Consider the following 12627-nt stretch of genomic DNA (forward strand, 5'->3'; position numbering starts at 1 on the left):
ACTTCTCAAACTTCAATCACTGTGGCCAAAAAATCTGAATATGGGTGTGACTTATGACGTGAATCTTCATGTAAGTGAACTTAATTCTTGGCAAACATCCACTCTTGAAAATCAAATTGGAAAAAAATGGTTAGTTATTTATAAAACTAAATAAGACATTTTACTGTTCTCCCTTAAAAAATTTCTAATGTCACTTTCTTCTTTATACCCGCTGCCAAATCTGGTGGAAGAATCACTTTCTTACCAGGAATCTACCCTTTCCTGTCTATAAAATTTGGTTCAATTGTTGCTACCTGCTATGACTGTTTACAGAATCTATCTCTAATTTTACCCCACTTTTCATTCCAGGCTTTACCTAATCTGGGCTCCACTCAGGCTTGGGCCTGTGTCTATATAGTAAGCAGAGGCTGTGAAATAGGATCAAATATGATCTGAGGTCCTGATTTTACCATTTCTCACACTTAATTGGCATAGCTTTGGGGAAAACAATACTCCTAAAATAAAGGATTATTCCTCAGAGGTAAGAATTTGCAGGAATATTCTATAACAACAGCATTTTAATTATTAATAACACTGGATTTGCCTGAAAGTATCAGCAGACTGAAAAGAATTCCTCAGTGACTTCATGTGGAATAAGAACATAATTAAGACAGAAGCATATCACAAAAGTCTCTCTTGTTAAGTTAGAGAAGACACAACATTTTTACTACCTAGAAGATACAATGTGATGTGTAAGTATAGTGAAGCTTTTTCAAAGATCTAGGAAGCAAGACAAAACAAGACTTAACAAAAAAAAAAAAAAAAGAAAAAAAGGAGGCATTGCATCAATTTGTGTGTGTAAATATATTTAAAATATGAAAATTGAAAACATATGCAGTATGTTTTAAAATGAAGATGTAACTACATTTACTTTACATTGCATTTTGCAGTTGCATTTTTTTTTTTACATTGCATTTTTTACCCAGCCTCAGAGCTTAATTATAGCTTTACAGGCAAAATATGACTTGGGGTTTCTTTGCCAAAATGTGAGTGAAACTTAGCAACAAGTACATATTTGTATAAATAAATTATATCATTCTTGTTTTTAGTTCTTTTATAATATCACATTCATGATGTAACAGTGGAGACACAATAACTGCAAAGGCTTTAAAATATCACTTCTTTAAGAATTATCTAGCAAAACATTTTCCCATAAATAGCTATGCCTAAGTCTCATCAATGCTAAAATTGGTTATGATTTGCTGTCAGTGTGAATGCATATGTGAAGAAATCAAACTTTTCCCCCCATTGTTTTCCCTGCCTTGGAAATTAGATGTTCATCACACAGGAAAATCTGTCAGTTTTCACACTTCATCAGCCCTGTTCAATTGGTACAGGAGAATCACTTTTGGCTCCCAGCTTAACACTTAATTTTAAGGCATTCCCAAAAGGCAGTGTCTAGGTGCAAGTACTGGCTTATGTAAGCTGTGCTTCAGCACAGCTCCAAGACAACTGTATTTTCAGCCAGTTTATGATACAAACTACGCCCACTGAGGAACAATTGTGTGCCTTAAGGATGGAGATGGAGCAAAATGAGTGTAAAAAAAATCCACGTTAAAATAGATATTGCAGGCACTTGCTGACTTATGTTCAGACAAACACATAGATGTTTTTAACTATCTTACCTTTCTTAGTTTGAGTGAACTCCTTGACTCTTCTCAAAAATCTGTTCCTATACCTGAAGTAGGTATGGACAACACAGCAGGGTCTTTGTACAGGGGACTGCATGAAACTGAACACAGAACTTGTTACATACACTTACTACCAACCAATCTTGCTTTCTTTAAACTTTCTATGCAAGCACTTTTACTGTAAAGCTTTTTGTCAGCTCTCTTTTTTATTGCACATCAAGAAGTATCAAAACCAATTGCTCTTTTCCTTCATAATTCATGGTTACATACAAAGAAAAGGAGATAAATGCAGATGCCTCAAAAGCAGCTAGAGATGCAGTCAGAAAAACAGACAACCTTTTATTCTCTTCTAGAGAAGAATTTAACTAAACCCTCACTTAGCTGTACTATACATTATTCTAAAACCTCTGCATCTTGTGGACAAACAGATAAAAAATACAATTTGTCCAGTGTTCCCTGTAGGTTTGATTTTTATGAAACTTAAAATCTGTAGATTCCCTGTAGACCTTTTCCAGTTAAAGACTTCAGGTGTCAAAGGTTGTGATATAAGGGGAAAATTAAAAGGTTTTAAACCTTTGATGTCAGAAGACAATTTGTTTGACAATAAATCTCTCTCTAATGTTAAATGTGTAAAACATATCCTAGGAAGGATAAAGTTCTTTAATAAGTTATACAAATCTATCTGTGAAACACAATGCAGAGTTTTTGGTAGATGCAGACTTCAGCTATGACAGCACCATGTTGTTCCCAAATAATTAAACCAATGATTAAACTTAGTATGATTTCACAACATACAGGAAAGATCTCCAACATATTTCTACATGAAGCAATAATTCCCATTAAAACACTTCATGGTAATTCTCTTCTCTGTTGTCTTTAAATTAGTCTTCTTAAGTCAGTCTGTAGATACATAATAAGTTTTTTTAGTTGGTTTGGGGTGTTTCCCCTCCTCTTTGTTGCAGTGACTTGGTATGACATTCTCTGTCTTGTACAATGCAGGCTGGGGTTAAATTCTTCATTCCCTTACAGTCTCTTCTCTCCATAAATGTTTCTTCAATGTGAATATTTTCTATCTTCTTTTAGTGTTACTTATTTTGTGACTTTTTTCTCTGAAACAAAGCAAAATAACTGTGGTATACATGTATTTTTACATTTTAACATAAAATTTACAAGGAAGCTAATGAAAAAAGTTCAGTGGTATCTAGATCTGTCCCTCAATTAACATTTCTTTGTGTTGAATATGATAAATGCCTCAATACCTTTGACAAAAGTTCTAGACCTTTTTAAACATGGAATTCTAAATTTATATATTGTGTGTGTATATACATATACAAATTTCACATTCTTTAAGTAGCAATTATGCCCTGTAGCCAGGCATTTGCTAGTAGCTAATAACTGGTTAAGGCAAGGAGGTTTTCTTTTATTTTCTTCCTTAATCCATGACTGCCAACAGGTGCCAAACACATTCATTAGGGAATTACTTTAGAAAACAGGGAGAAAGTAATATTCCCACAGAGCCTTACTGCCTTTAAAGCTGGTAACTATAATTTTGAATAGTCTTATATCCCCAGTGAACTACCAGCTCGCCCAGCCCTACCTGTTCTATTTTCCATCTCGCTGTATAATCTCTTCCTCACCTCTTTCCTGGGCTTTCACCCTTGCTGCACTCCACCCCACCTTTCCTGACGTGTCCACGTGGATAATCTCATTATAACTAAATACCCCCTGAAGAATTACAAGGGACAGCACCACGCTGGCACGAACTCTTCCCAAGGCTGCCCTTTCCCGGAGGCTCCCTCTGGATCCCCGCACCGGCACCGAGCGGGGCCGCGGCCGCCAGGGGGCGATGTCGGCCCTGCCAGCGCCGCCGGGCCCGGGGCTGTGAGGGGCAGGGCAGGAGCGGGACCGGCCCCGGGCTGGCGGCCGAGAGCGGAGCAGCCCCGCACAAGCTGCTTCTCTTTTGGCTCGTTTTTAAGCGGCAGAGGAATCCCAACGTGAGTCTTCGACGTCTTTTGTGAGCTGTCTCTTACGGCTCGCATCCGCTCTGCCGGCCCGCCGTCAGCAGCCTCAAGGTGCCCCTTACAGCAGCAGCCCCCACAACCGCCGCTGGCAGCGTCCCTGTTCCTACCACGGTGCCTCCACTCGGTGCTACTACTGCAGGGTATTTAACCTAAGTCACCCCTTCCACACGCTGCTTTTACAGAGGCAGCCCAAACCTGCCTCAAACACGCACGGGGAAGCATTCCCGCGGCCGCCTTGGCACACGAACGCTCTCGACAGGCAGCACGGTCCTCCACAGGCCCTCTTCGTCAAGGTTGTGGCGAGGGCGACCAGGTGTTACGAGTCCTCCTCCAGCGCCCCAGCCGCCCCCCGCGCACCGCCCCGACCGCCCGTCCAGGCGTCCCGCGGGCACGCCCCTCCCCAGGGCCATTGGCTGCCGCTGCGCCGCCGGGGGGCGGCCGCGCCGCCGATTGGCCGAGCTCACCGTCCGTCAACATAAGCCCGGCTCCTGTCACAACAGCGCGGGGCTGTGGCCTGCACTTCCTGCGCGCTGTCCGCGTCCCCCGCCCCGCTCCTCTGGCTCCGTGGAGTTCCCTGAGGGCACCCTCCGCCCCGGGGACCGACATGGCTCCTCCGGGGAAAGTTGGCGCTGCCGCCGCCGTGCCCTGAGAGGAGCGCCGCGGGACGCCGTCCGTTCCTCCGTCCGTGTGACTCCCCCGCCCTCTCAGCACCCCGGAGAAGTTGACACCGCTCGGCGGGGCGATGGCAGAGGCTGCTGGCGGCAGAGAGCAGCCGGCGGCGAGCCGTGCTCCTCCCGACGTCGCTTACCGTGCCGAAGAGGAGCCCGAGCCGGCATCCCTGGACGCCGGGGGCAGGAGGCGGGAGCGCCGGAGCGGCGTTTCGGCCGTGGGTACCGCGGAGCGCTTCCCCGGCGGCAGCCTGGGGCCAGCGGCAGCGCCCGACCCCGACGCCTGCCTGCTGGAGGCGGCCAAGGCCACCCCGCGGAGGAGCAGCATCATCAAGGTGAGGGTGTGCCGCGCCGCCGCGAAGTTTGCGCGGGTCCCGCCGCCGGGTTACCCAGGCTGAAGCCGCCCTTCGGTGCGTCCCTGCCCGTGGGAGGGGGCCGGGGTGGGCAGAAGGGTGGTGGGAGCCCTCCGGGGACGGGCTGCCCGCACCCCCCGCGCAGGTGAAGCGGCCGCGCAGCGCCGCTGCCCTGCCTGCGGCGAGCAAGGACAGCGGGGCCGCGGCGCCGCCTCCACGGAGCCCCCGGGGCAAGGTGCGTGCCCGGAGCGAGCGGCTCTCCGGGTCTGTGCTGGGGTGCTGCTCCTGCCAGCGCTGAAAGGGCTCTTGCGTGACCCATGGGGCAGCTTCCCGCCCAGTTGTAAAGTTGTTGCATAGCAGCTCGTATCTGTTCTTATTTAATATTGATGAAGCACCTGGAAGGCAGAATAAATAGCTTCTACAGCGCTGGCTTTCTTAGTTCTTGAGCAGCAAAATATGCAGTGTCACAAATTAACAGAAGGTGTGTTTGGAGACGGACTGTAGTACAGGTTGTTGCGGAGCTGCACCGGGTGTTTAGCACCTTTAATGTGAAATTAATAGGTCGGGCGTGACCTTAAAGCCTTCGCCTTTGTTATTGTTTGGTAAGGAAAATGGTTTTATGATTATGTTGATTCTTCCTTTTTTTCCGGTTTAATATTTTTTTTTAAATAAACTCTGTGGTTTTGAATTAAATGGCATCTCCTTGCAAGTGTGTAGGCTTAATCGTCAGTTTCTGGGGAACCGATGAATGAAATCTTCTGGGCGAACTTAATTTAGCATATGGTCACACGTGATCCTCTTGTTAGTGATTTGCACTTGGAAGGCATCGGAAGAACAGCGGAAAAGAAGACTTCTCATCTGTAAATGTGTGAAGGCGCTGGGTAGAGCTCTACCTTAATGCTGGAAGCTCAGGACGCATGCTTAGCTCTTGCAGCTTAATATGTCTATTCAGCGGAAGAACAGATACCGTGAAATACTTGCTTTTTGCATTTTAAATCCATAAACGTTCAGAGGAGACCGAGGTGGTTAAATGCAAAAGAGCCTCGAGGGTCCTTTGTAAAGTTTCACGTTGAAGTATTAACCCATTAAGTCCAGCAAAGCGTTAAGGGTGGTTTTAGTTTTGTAAAGACATCCACTATGTCTTTACATGGGAATGCTTCAGTCTGAAGTTGCATAAATGTATAAATGCTTTGCTAAATCAGGACCAAAGTTCTGTAACTGTACTGGTAAGGAGATGATATTTTCTCTTAGAATCGTGTGAAGGTTTCAGAAATTGAAAATACACAATCTTGGATTTCAGTTGAAAATGTATCATTATTTTTACAGACAATACCAGTTCCATGTGGTAGATGTTTTAATGTCATAAACGATGTGTAATTGTTAATGACTGAGTAGCATTTTCACTACTGCTTGGTAATTGATATTGATAATTTAGCACATCTGATAATGATCAGCACATTAGCACATAGTGGTAACGATCACTCTTCTAACTGGAGGAAGTTCCTTGAGACCTATCTCAGGATGGTGTTTAAAAGGAGAAAGATTCCTGATAGAGGTAAGAAATATTAATGTTCTTATACAGGGAACTGGTAAGGCCTCATCTGAAATACTGAGTAAACTCAGTTTCCTATGCTCAGGAATGGTGCATTCAAACTGGAGCAGATGCACAGAAGGACAGCTAGAATGGGCTGATAAGGTCTCTGGAGTGAATACTGTATGAGAGGGGAAATAGATTTCTTGGACAAAAGCAAAGGACTCTTATGCGTAGACTGAGTCTGGAAACTACAAAGTTACTCTGGGCCCTGTAAGGGTTTGGAATGGTCTTTTGATAGGAGTGGAATGAAAAATACGATTGTTAATCTTAAATTTAATTGTTAAATAGATGGTTTAAATTAGATAACATGGCTGTGTCTCATTGCAGGTGTCTGAACTTGAGAATTCAGGGACTGTGCATCTCTAAGGCACAGTGTTGGGACCCCATAGAAAGCACTGCATTTCTTTTCCCTCAAGTTGTCTCAGTGGTATATAAAAGTGTTTTGAATCTCAGTTTTCCATTGGCATTATACCAGGAAGTACTATTAACTTGGGGTAGAAATTAAATAATGTATTTGACTGCATTTTCAGCAATTTTTAATGTAATAGGACATATTCATCAGGTGTTAAATGCAAATTTTAGTTGGAATTAAGATAAGACCCTCCAAGTTACTTTTTTTTTTCAGGACTTCAACATGCAGGCTTTCTGCACAAGCATTCTGTTTTACAAGGAAATGAATTTGCTAATGATTTATTATATTTATTTTACTCTAAAATGTCTATATGTTCATATAAATCTATAGTCAAAATAGTATTCCATTGCTTCCTCTAAGCTGATCTTATCTGCTGAAAAATGTGACTTAAGAAAGCAAAGGAAGTTGCACAGTAAGGACAAGCTCTTACTCTGCAGGAGTTGAACATTCTTGCTCTGTTTTCCCATTTACCTCTCAACTATTTAAAGGTGTACTTTAAACATGAGTGGTCTTGCTCAGTTAAGCAAAAAGTTAAAATTCTGTAAATTTACATGGTCAAAGTACACTTCTAACAGCATTTTTTCCGCAGCTGTCTTTTGGAACTTTGGAAGTCTCAAGGTTAGCATCTGAGAGTTCAATTCCAGTGGAAGCCAGACTTGCTTACATTGGAGTGTTCTGGCACCCACAGTATAACTGTGAAGTACAAAGGCTGAACAGGGACTTGTTTTAAAAACCTTCCCTGCAGCAAAATCCACTTGGCATATATTGCAAGTAAAATATGAGCCCTTCTAAATAATCTTCAGTATGTTCATGTGCTCTATATTTGGCTTCAGTAACAAGAGAACTCATTTATATAAAAAGAACAAAGTGTAGCCAGAAAATTGTTATTCCCATTTTGCTTTGCTGATGTTCACAGCTTTGTATATTGAGGTAAATGTAAAATAAGATTAATGAGAAATAGTTGTAGCTGTTCTTGTGCATTAGGTTGTTTCACTAACGTGTTTTAGTTGGTTTATTTTAGGTTTTGTATTTTGGTTTTGTGTTTTTTTTCCTAATGCATAGAAGAGGTAAGTGGTCTTACTACAGAACTGGAACGAGAATGGGAGTTTGCCATGAGGAGCCTGAAATCGGCAGACAAGAATGCTTGGAGATAAAACTAGAGAAATGGCAAGAGATCACAGGACTTGACCTGTTTTCTAGGAAGCCTAAAGATGGAGTATGCATTGACTAAATGATTTGCCAAGTGGTTTTTTGTTGTTGTTGCTGCTTGTGAATAATCCGGGCCCAGTTGTTTGCAAATAGAATAATAATTGGAACCACTTTTAGGCCAGGAGAGCAGAAGACAGTGCTTGGAGAACTGGATTTCTGCTTTCTTTGCATGTAATGTTTTGCAAGCCTTCCTGTGTGGGGGCCTCTAAACAGAGTAAATGGATGTTGTTTTCCTTCTGGCATGTTCCTTCTGCCATTGCCATGTATGAGCACTTTAATAAATGAGTAGGAAGGCTGTGTAATTTGTTATGTAATGCTACTGAAATACTTTGTAGCTTTCTACCAAAATATTTCTCTGTCAATTCTTATCAGGCATCTCTCTCTGCTTTGTTTGCATGCAAGACAAACTTTTGGGATCATGTGTTTGTTTTCTTCCTGGATCTTTGTTTTAAGATACTGTAGCAGATAACGCAGCAGACTGTGCCCATGAAATGAACTTGAAGTAGCAGCTGCAGACTCTCTAACTCAAGAGACTTTACCTTCAGTCACAGTAGAGCTGTGAGTCCTTTCACTGAAGTTCTTCCAAAGGCTATTTGCCTGCTTCATGTAGAGATTTCTTTTCCTTTAAAAGCTGGTTGAGTTGTCCTTGCTTATAATACACTACTAGCCTAAGAACTGCAAGTCTTATTTAGGGTTTTGCAGTTTAATTAATCAGTGGAAGTGTATCAAGATAGCCAGCTGTCTTATTTCAAGACTTGTATTTATGTTTGTGATGTTCTCAGTTATAAAAAAAAACCCCTGCAATGAAAGCAGTGAGGCTTAGTTTCTTTCAGTTTGTTCTGATGTGTGGTGACAGAATTCAAGTATTTTAAATACACACCACATCTGTCTATGCAATGTAACTATTTAAGATTGTTTTCAGAAGACAGTTTTTCAGGACTGTAATGATTCTCCAGAAGCTTTTACACAGCTTTTTGCTGTGCTGCTTAATAATCTTAAACTATGACTATGTAAGATTCATTAAAGCTGATAAACTACTTGATAGTCCAATGCTGATTTTATCATGAATGCATTCTTTTATGTATATGTACCAGAAGGAAAAAAGGAGAATATGTAAGTTGAGATTACATTAAATAATGTGGTAAAACCTAAAAAGGCATTTGGAAGGGCAAGAATGACACGTCTAGCCATGCAAAGACTGCTACAAAATGGGAAATTCACCAGATAGATCTGGTAAAAGGTAACTGGTGGGTGATATTTTTATGTATGTAAATTTCCGAGCATTGTGGTAAACAGGGAACTGATATTTGCTCCTTTCACAGAATATGAAGTCAGGGAAAAAAAACAGTGGTAGTTCTTTAGCAGCAGGTTGAAAATAAATGACAATATTTCCTGATGCAGCATGTGAGTAAATCATGCACTTTACAGCCCCAGAAATCTGTGCAGTCAAACATGTAGATGGGTTTGAGCAGGTTTGAAATGACAAATTGATGAAGAGAGCTTCACTATGCACCAAAAGCATCTGGATTTGAAAGTTCCTAAACTACAAGTGCTTGAACTCTGGGAAGCTGCAGCAAAGAATCGACCAGTTTGTACTTCCTTGCTTCTTATATGTCTCCCAGGCATGTACTCATCTTGGGATACCAGACTAGGTTGATCTTTCTAACTCAGTATCTGTTTGTTAAAAAAAAATAAATGAATTGTGAAGAGACCCAGGAAACTAGTTTCTATTACTGCTAGTACAAAATTTCCTTAGAAATTAAAGAATCTTTGTTCATTTAGTTATTTAGAATTAATGTTTACCACCTTTACAGAAGAGAAGTGGTTTAAAGATCTTTTTTTGGATTGTTGTGGCATAGCTGTTTATATTTTCATAACACTGTGCCTCTATTCCATACACCATTGTTTTTCCTTAAGCATCTATTCAAGACAATTTTGGACAGAACAAATACTGGTTATAGACCTGCTTTTGTCAAATGAGTTATGGCCAGTAATTAGTATCAGTGAAGCTGGGCAGTTTTTCTTTGACCTGTTGTGTTTATCACTGACATACATTCTCATGGGGGGCAGTAGGCATTTCAGACTGGGGTTTAACTTCCATCTCTTTCCTCTTTGTTCTTAGAGCAACATCAGTAGACCCAGTATAGACCCTGTGCCTAAGTTGGTAACACTGTAATGAGAAATGTTTAGGTCTTGTGGAATTTATGTCACGCTATCAATAATAATTATCATAGCAATGGAAACCACTATATATAAAATGATTGAGGTGCAAGATTTGGGCGTGTGGGTCTTAGGAAGCTGTCCTAAAGGCTCATCTGGCTCAAAGTCTTCTAAAAGTTAATGGGTGCCTTTACACTGACTTGTCTAAACTTTACTGCTTGAAAATTTTAAACAAATCCAAACAACCTACATCCAGGCCAAACTGCTTCCTTTGAAGTTTATAGTAAAAATGTCTGCTAACTATTCTAGTAGTAGTCCATATTGCTTGGTTTGGTTCCACTTGGCACATAATGTAACACATGACCAGTGATCTCAGTGAACATGTGGGTACAGATGGATGAAGCCTTGTGTTTGGGGTGTTTTTCTGTACCAGTTCATAGGAGTCAAGGTGATTTGAGTGTCTTGCACTGGAATTACTGAAAGGTGACCTTTCTGTCGGATAACAGCAAGTCCAGTGGTCTGCAAACACAAGTTCTGGCAGGTTTTTCAGGAAGTTGTTTGATAGGTTTTCTAGGTAAGAGGTAGGAGCTGTTAAGGTTGGGAGTAAGAGATGAAGTTGGTGATACTGGTTGATTTGTTTCTAAATTATGTGCATAAAGACTTTTGTGCAGAAGTACACAAATGATTAAAAATAGTATTCTGATGAAGTAATGGGGCTGGTGGACAGAGCAGTGGCAGAGGTGGAAAGCTTTCTATTGCTTTCCAAATATGTTAAGCAGCTGTTAATAAAATTAAGTTTTCATATCTGTGTGGAGATGCAAATCCTGTTTCTCATGCTAATATTTTATTCATTTTGTAGTTCCACTGAGATCATTGCCATCTGTAACAAAAATGTTTTAATTGAGTTAATGGTATATTTTTTTTTTCTGTTCTTCCCTACAGTAGATGTGAAAATGCAGGCAGTTACTGTAGAACCAATAATACATCTGCTGTAGTGAACCATTTAGCTGGTCATTCTTGTAAACTTAATCAACATATTTGATAGGTTGGTGTAATTTCTGGTAATACTGGGTGATTTTTCTAAGACACGAGGAAGGATGATTAACATTACTTTTAATAACATGTGTATTCTAGTTTTGGGGGTTTTTTTTAGTTAATGTGACTTGAAGGTTTTTACATGCATGACAATTCAAGAGCTACTCAGACTTTGTTAAAAAAAGAAGTGCCACAAATGGCTAAATGCCTTTACTAAATGCTAACAATTTCTGAGGACTCATAAAGATCTTTGTATAGGTTGGAAATGTATTTACAATCAAAGCCTTGTTATTAAATCTTTTTGTATCATAAATATTCTGGGGTTTGAAGCCTACTTATATAGAATCCTATTTTCTGGAAGAGTCTTATGTCCAAAGTTTGCAGTTTTAAGTGATTATTAAACCCCTCCCTGAAATGTGTTCAAATTGCTGAGATTATTGTAATATCTTCATTATTAATTTCTTCAGTCATGGTTCACTGCTTAGTGTGGATTTATTAAGTTGAAAGTCTCTGACCATTAAGACTTTGTACTGGAATCAAATGGAGGTAAAATATTCCTCCTCTTCCAGAGCCACATACATCAATGAAATTAGCCTTGGGATTATTATTTGAGGCAGCATGCATCAGGTAATGTTATTGTGGGATGCCTATTTAAAGGTGTACCTCAGTCTAAAAGGTAACTGGCATCAAAGTGTTACTGTACTGAGGGGATTTAAAAAAATATATTCTAGCTGTAAATATGTCCTGTGAAGATTGGATTCTTCTCCTGAGTAGCCTGCTCAGGGGTGTACTGACGCCCCATGTTTTAGATAATCCCAGCTGAAACAGCTACTGAAAACATTCATTAGAGTCATATTGAATTTTCACCAGAATCTCTTCATCCTGCTGGATCCTGGTTGTCCTTCAGGTTGACCTATGTTATGCTGCTTTGGTACTCTTTGAAGGGGTAAAAGGAGCATGTGTTTGCTGCCCAGTTCTTTATTCAGAGATTTGTTGTCATTCATTGATTTGTGTGGGTGTAAATGGCTATAGAAGATGCAGAGTGGTTGGTAATTAGGACTCAAATAATCATTGTTCAGTGGATGCCTGTTTTGGTAACTGGGATCCAACTTCTGAATGGGCAGTAGGAACATCAGTTGGAAATCTATTCAGTATGAAGCTGGCTGCTCTATTGCATACCTTTCAAATAAGTCTAGAATCAGGTAAAATGCAGTGCTCAGTATTTATTATTTTATGGACCCGAAGTCTGTTAAGTAGTGTTGAATGGTGATTCTCCCAGAGTCATTTGGACCTAATTACCTGTATTGTGCTAAAAACACAGAGTGTTTTTAATTCATTAGATGAGTTTGCTGGATTACTAATTTGTTTTGCTTGTAGACTATGAAAAGTTTTAATGCTATTTCACTCTTTCAGGTAGTTTGGAGGGTAAATACAACTAAAAAGGAAGTTTCTTAAGTAAAGTGCAGGGTGCACTTGTATGAGATGCCTGCTGCTCATGGAAATAT

The 12627-nt window shown here is 40.8% G+C and overlaps 1 protein-coding gene across 1 annotated transcript in view; it reads left to right on the top strand.

Moving 5' to 3' along the window:
* Nucleotides 1-4234: 4234 nt before the first annotated feature.
* PLCL1 (phospholipase C like 1 (inactive)) overlaps nucleotides 4235-12627 on the top strand; it is a 180036-nt gene continuing 171643 nt past the window's right edge. The window contains exon 1 of the mRNA XM_036386868.1: nucleotides 4235-4694. Coding sequence (XP_036242761.1) covers nucleotides 4434-4694 — 261 coding nt within the window. The 5' untranslated portion in view covers nucleotides 4235-4433. The remainder of the gene's footprint in view (nucleotides 4695-12627) is intronic.

The sequence above is a fragment of the Molothrus ater genome, chromosome 7, assembly GCF_012460135.2.
Source record: "Molothrus ater isolate BHLD 08-10-18 breed brown headed cowbird chromosome 7, BPBGC_Mater_1.1, whole genome shotgun sequence".
Lineage (NCBI taxonomy): Eukaryota > Metazoa > Chordata > Aves > Passeriformes > Icteridae > Molothrus > Molothrus ater.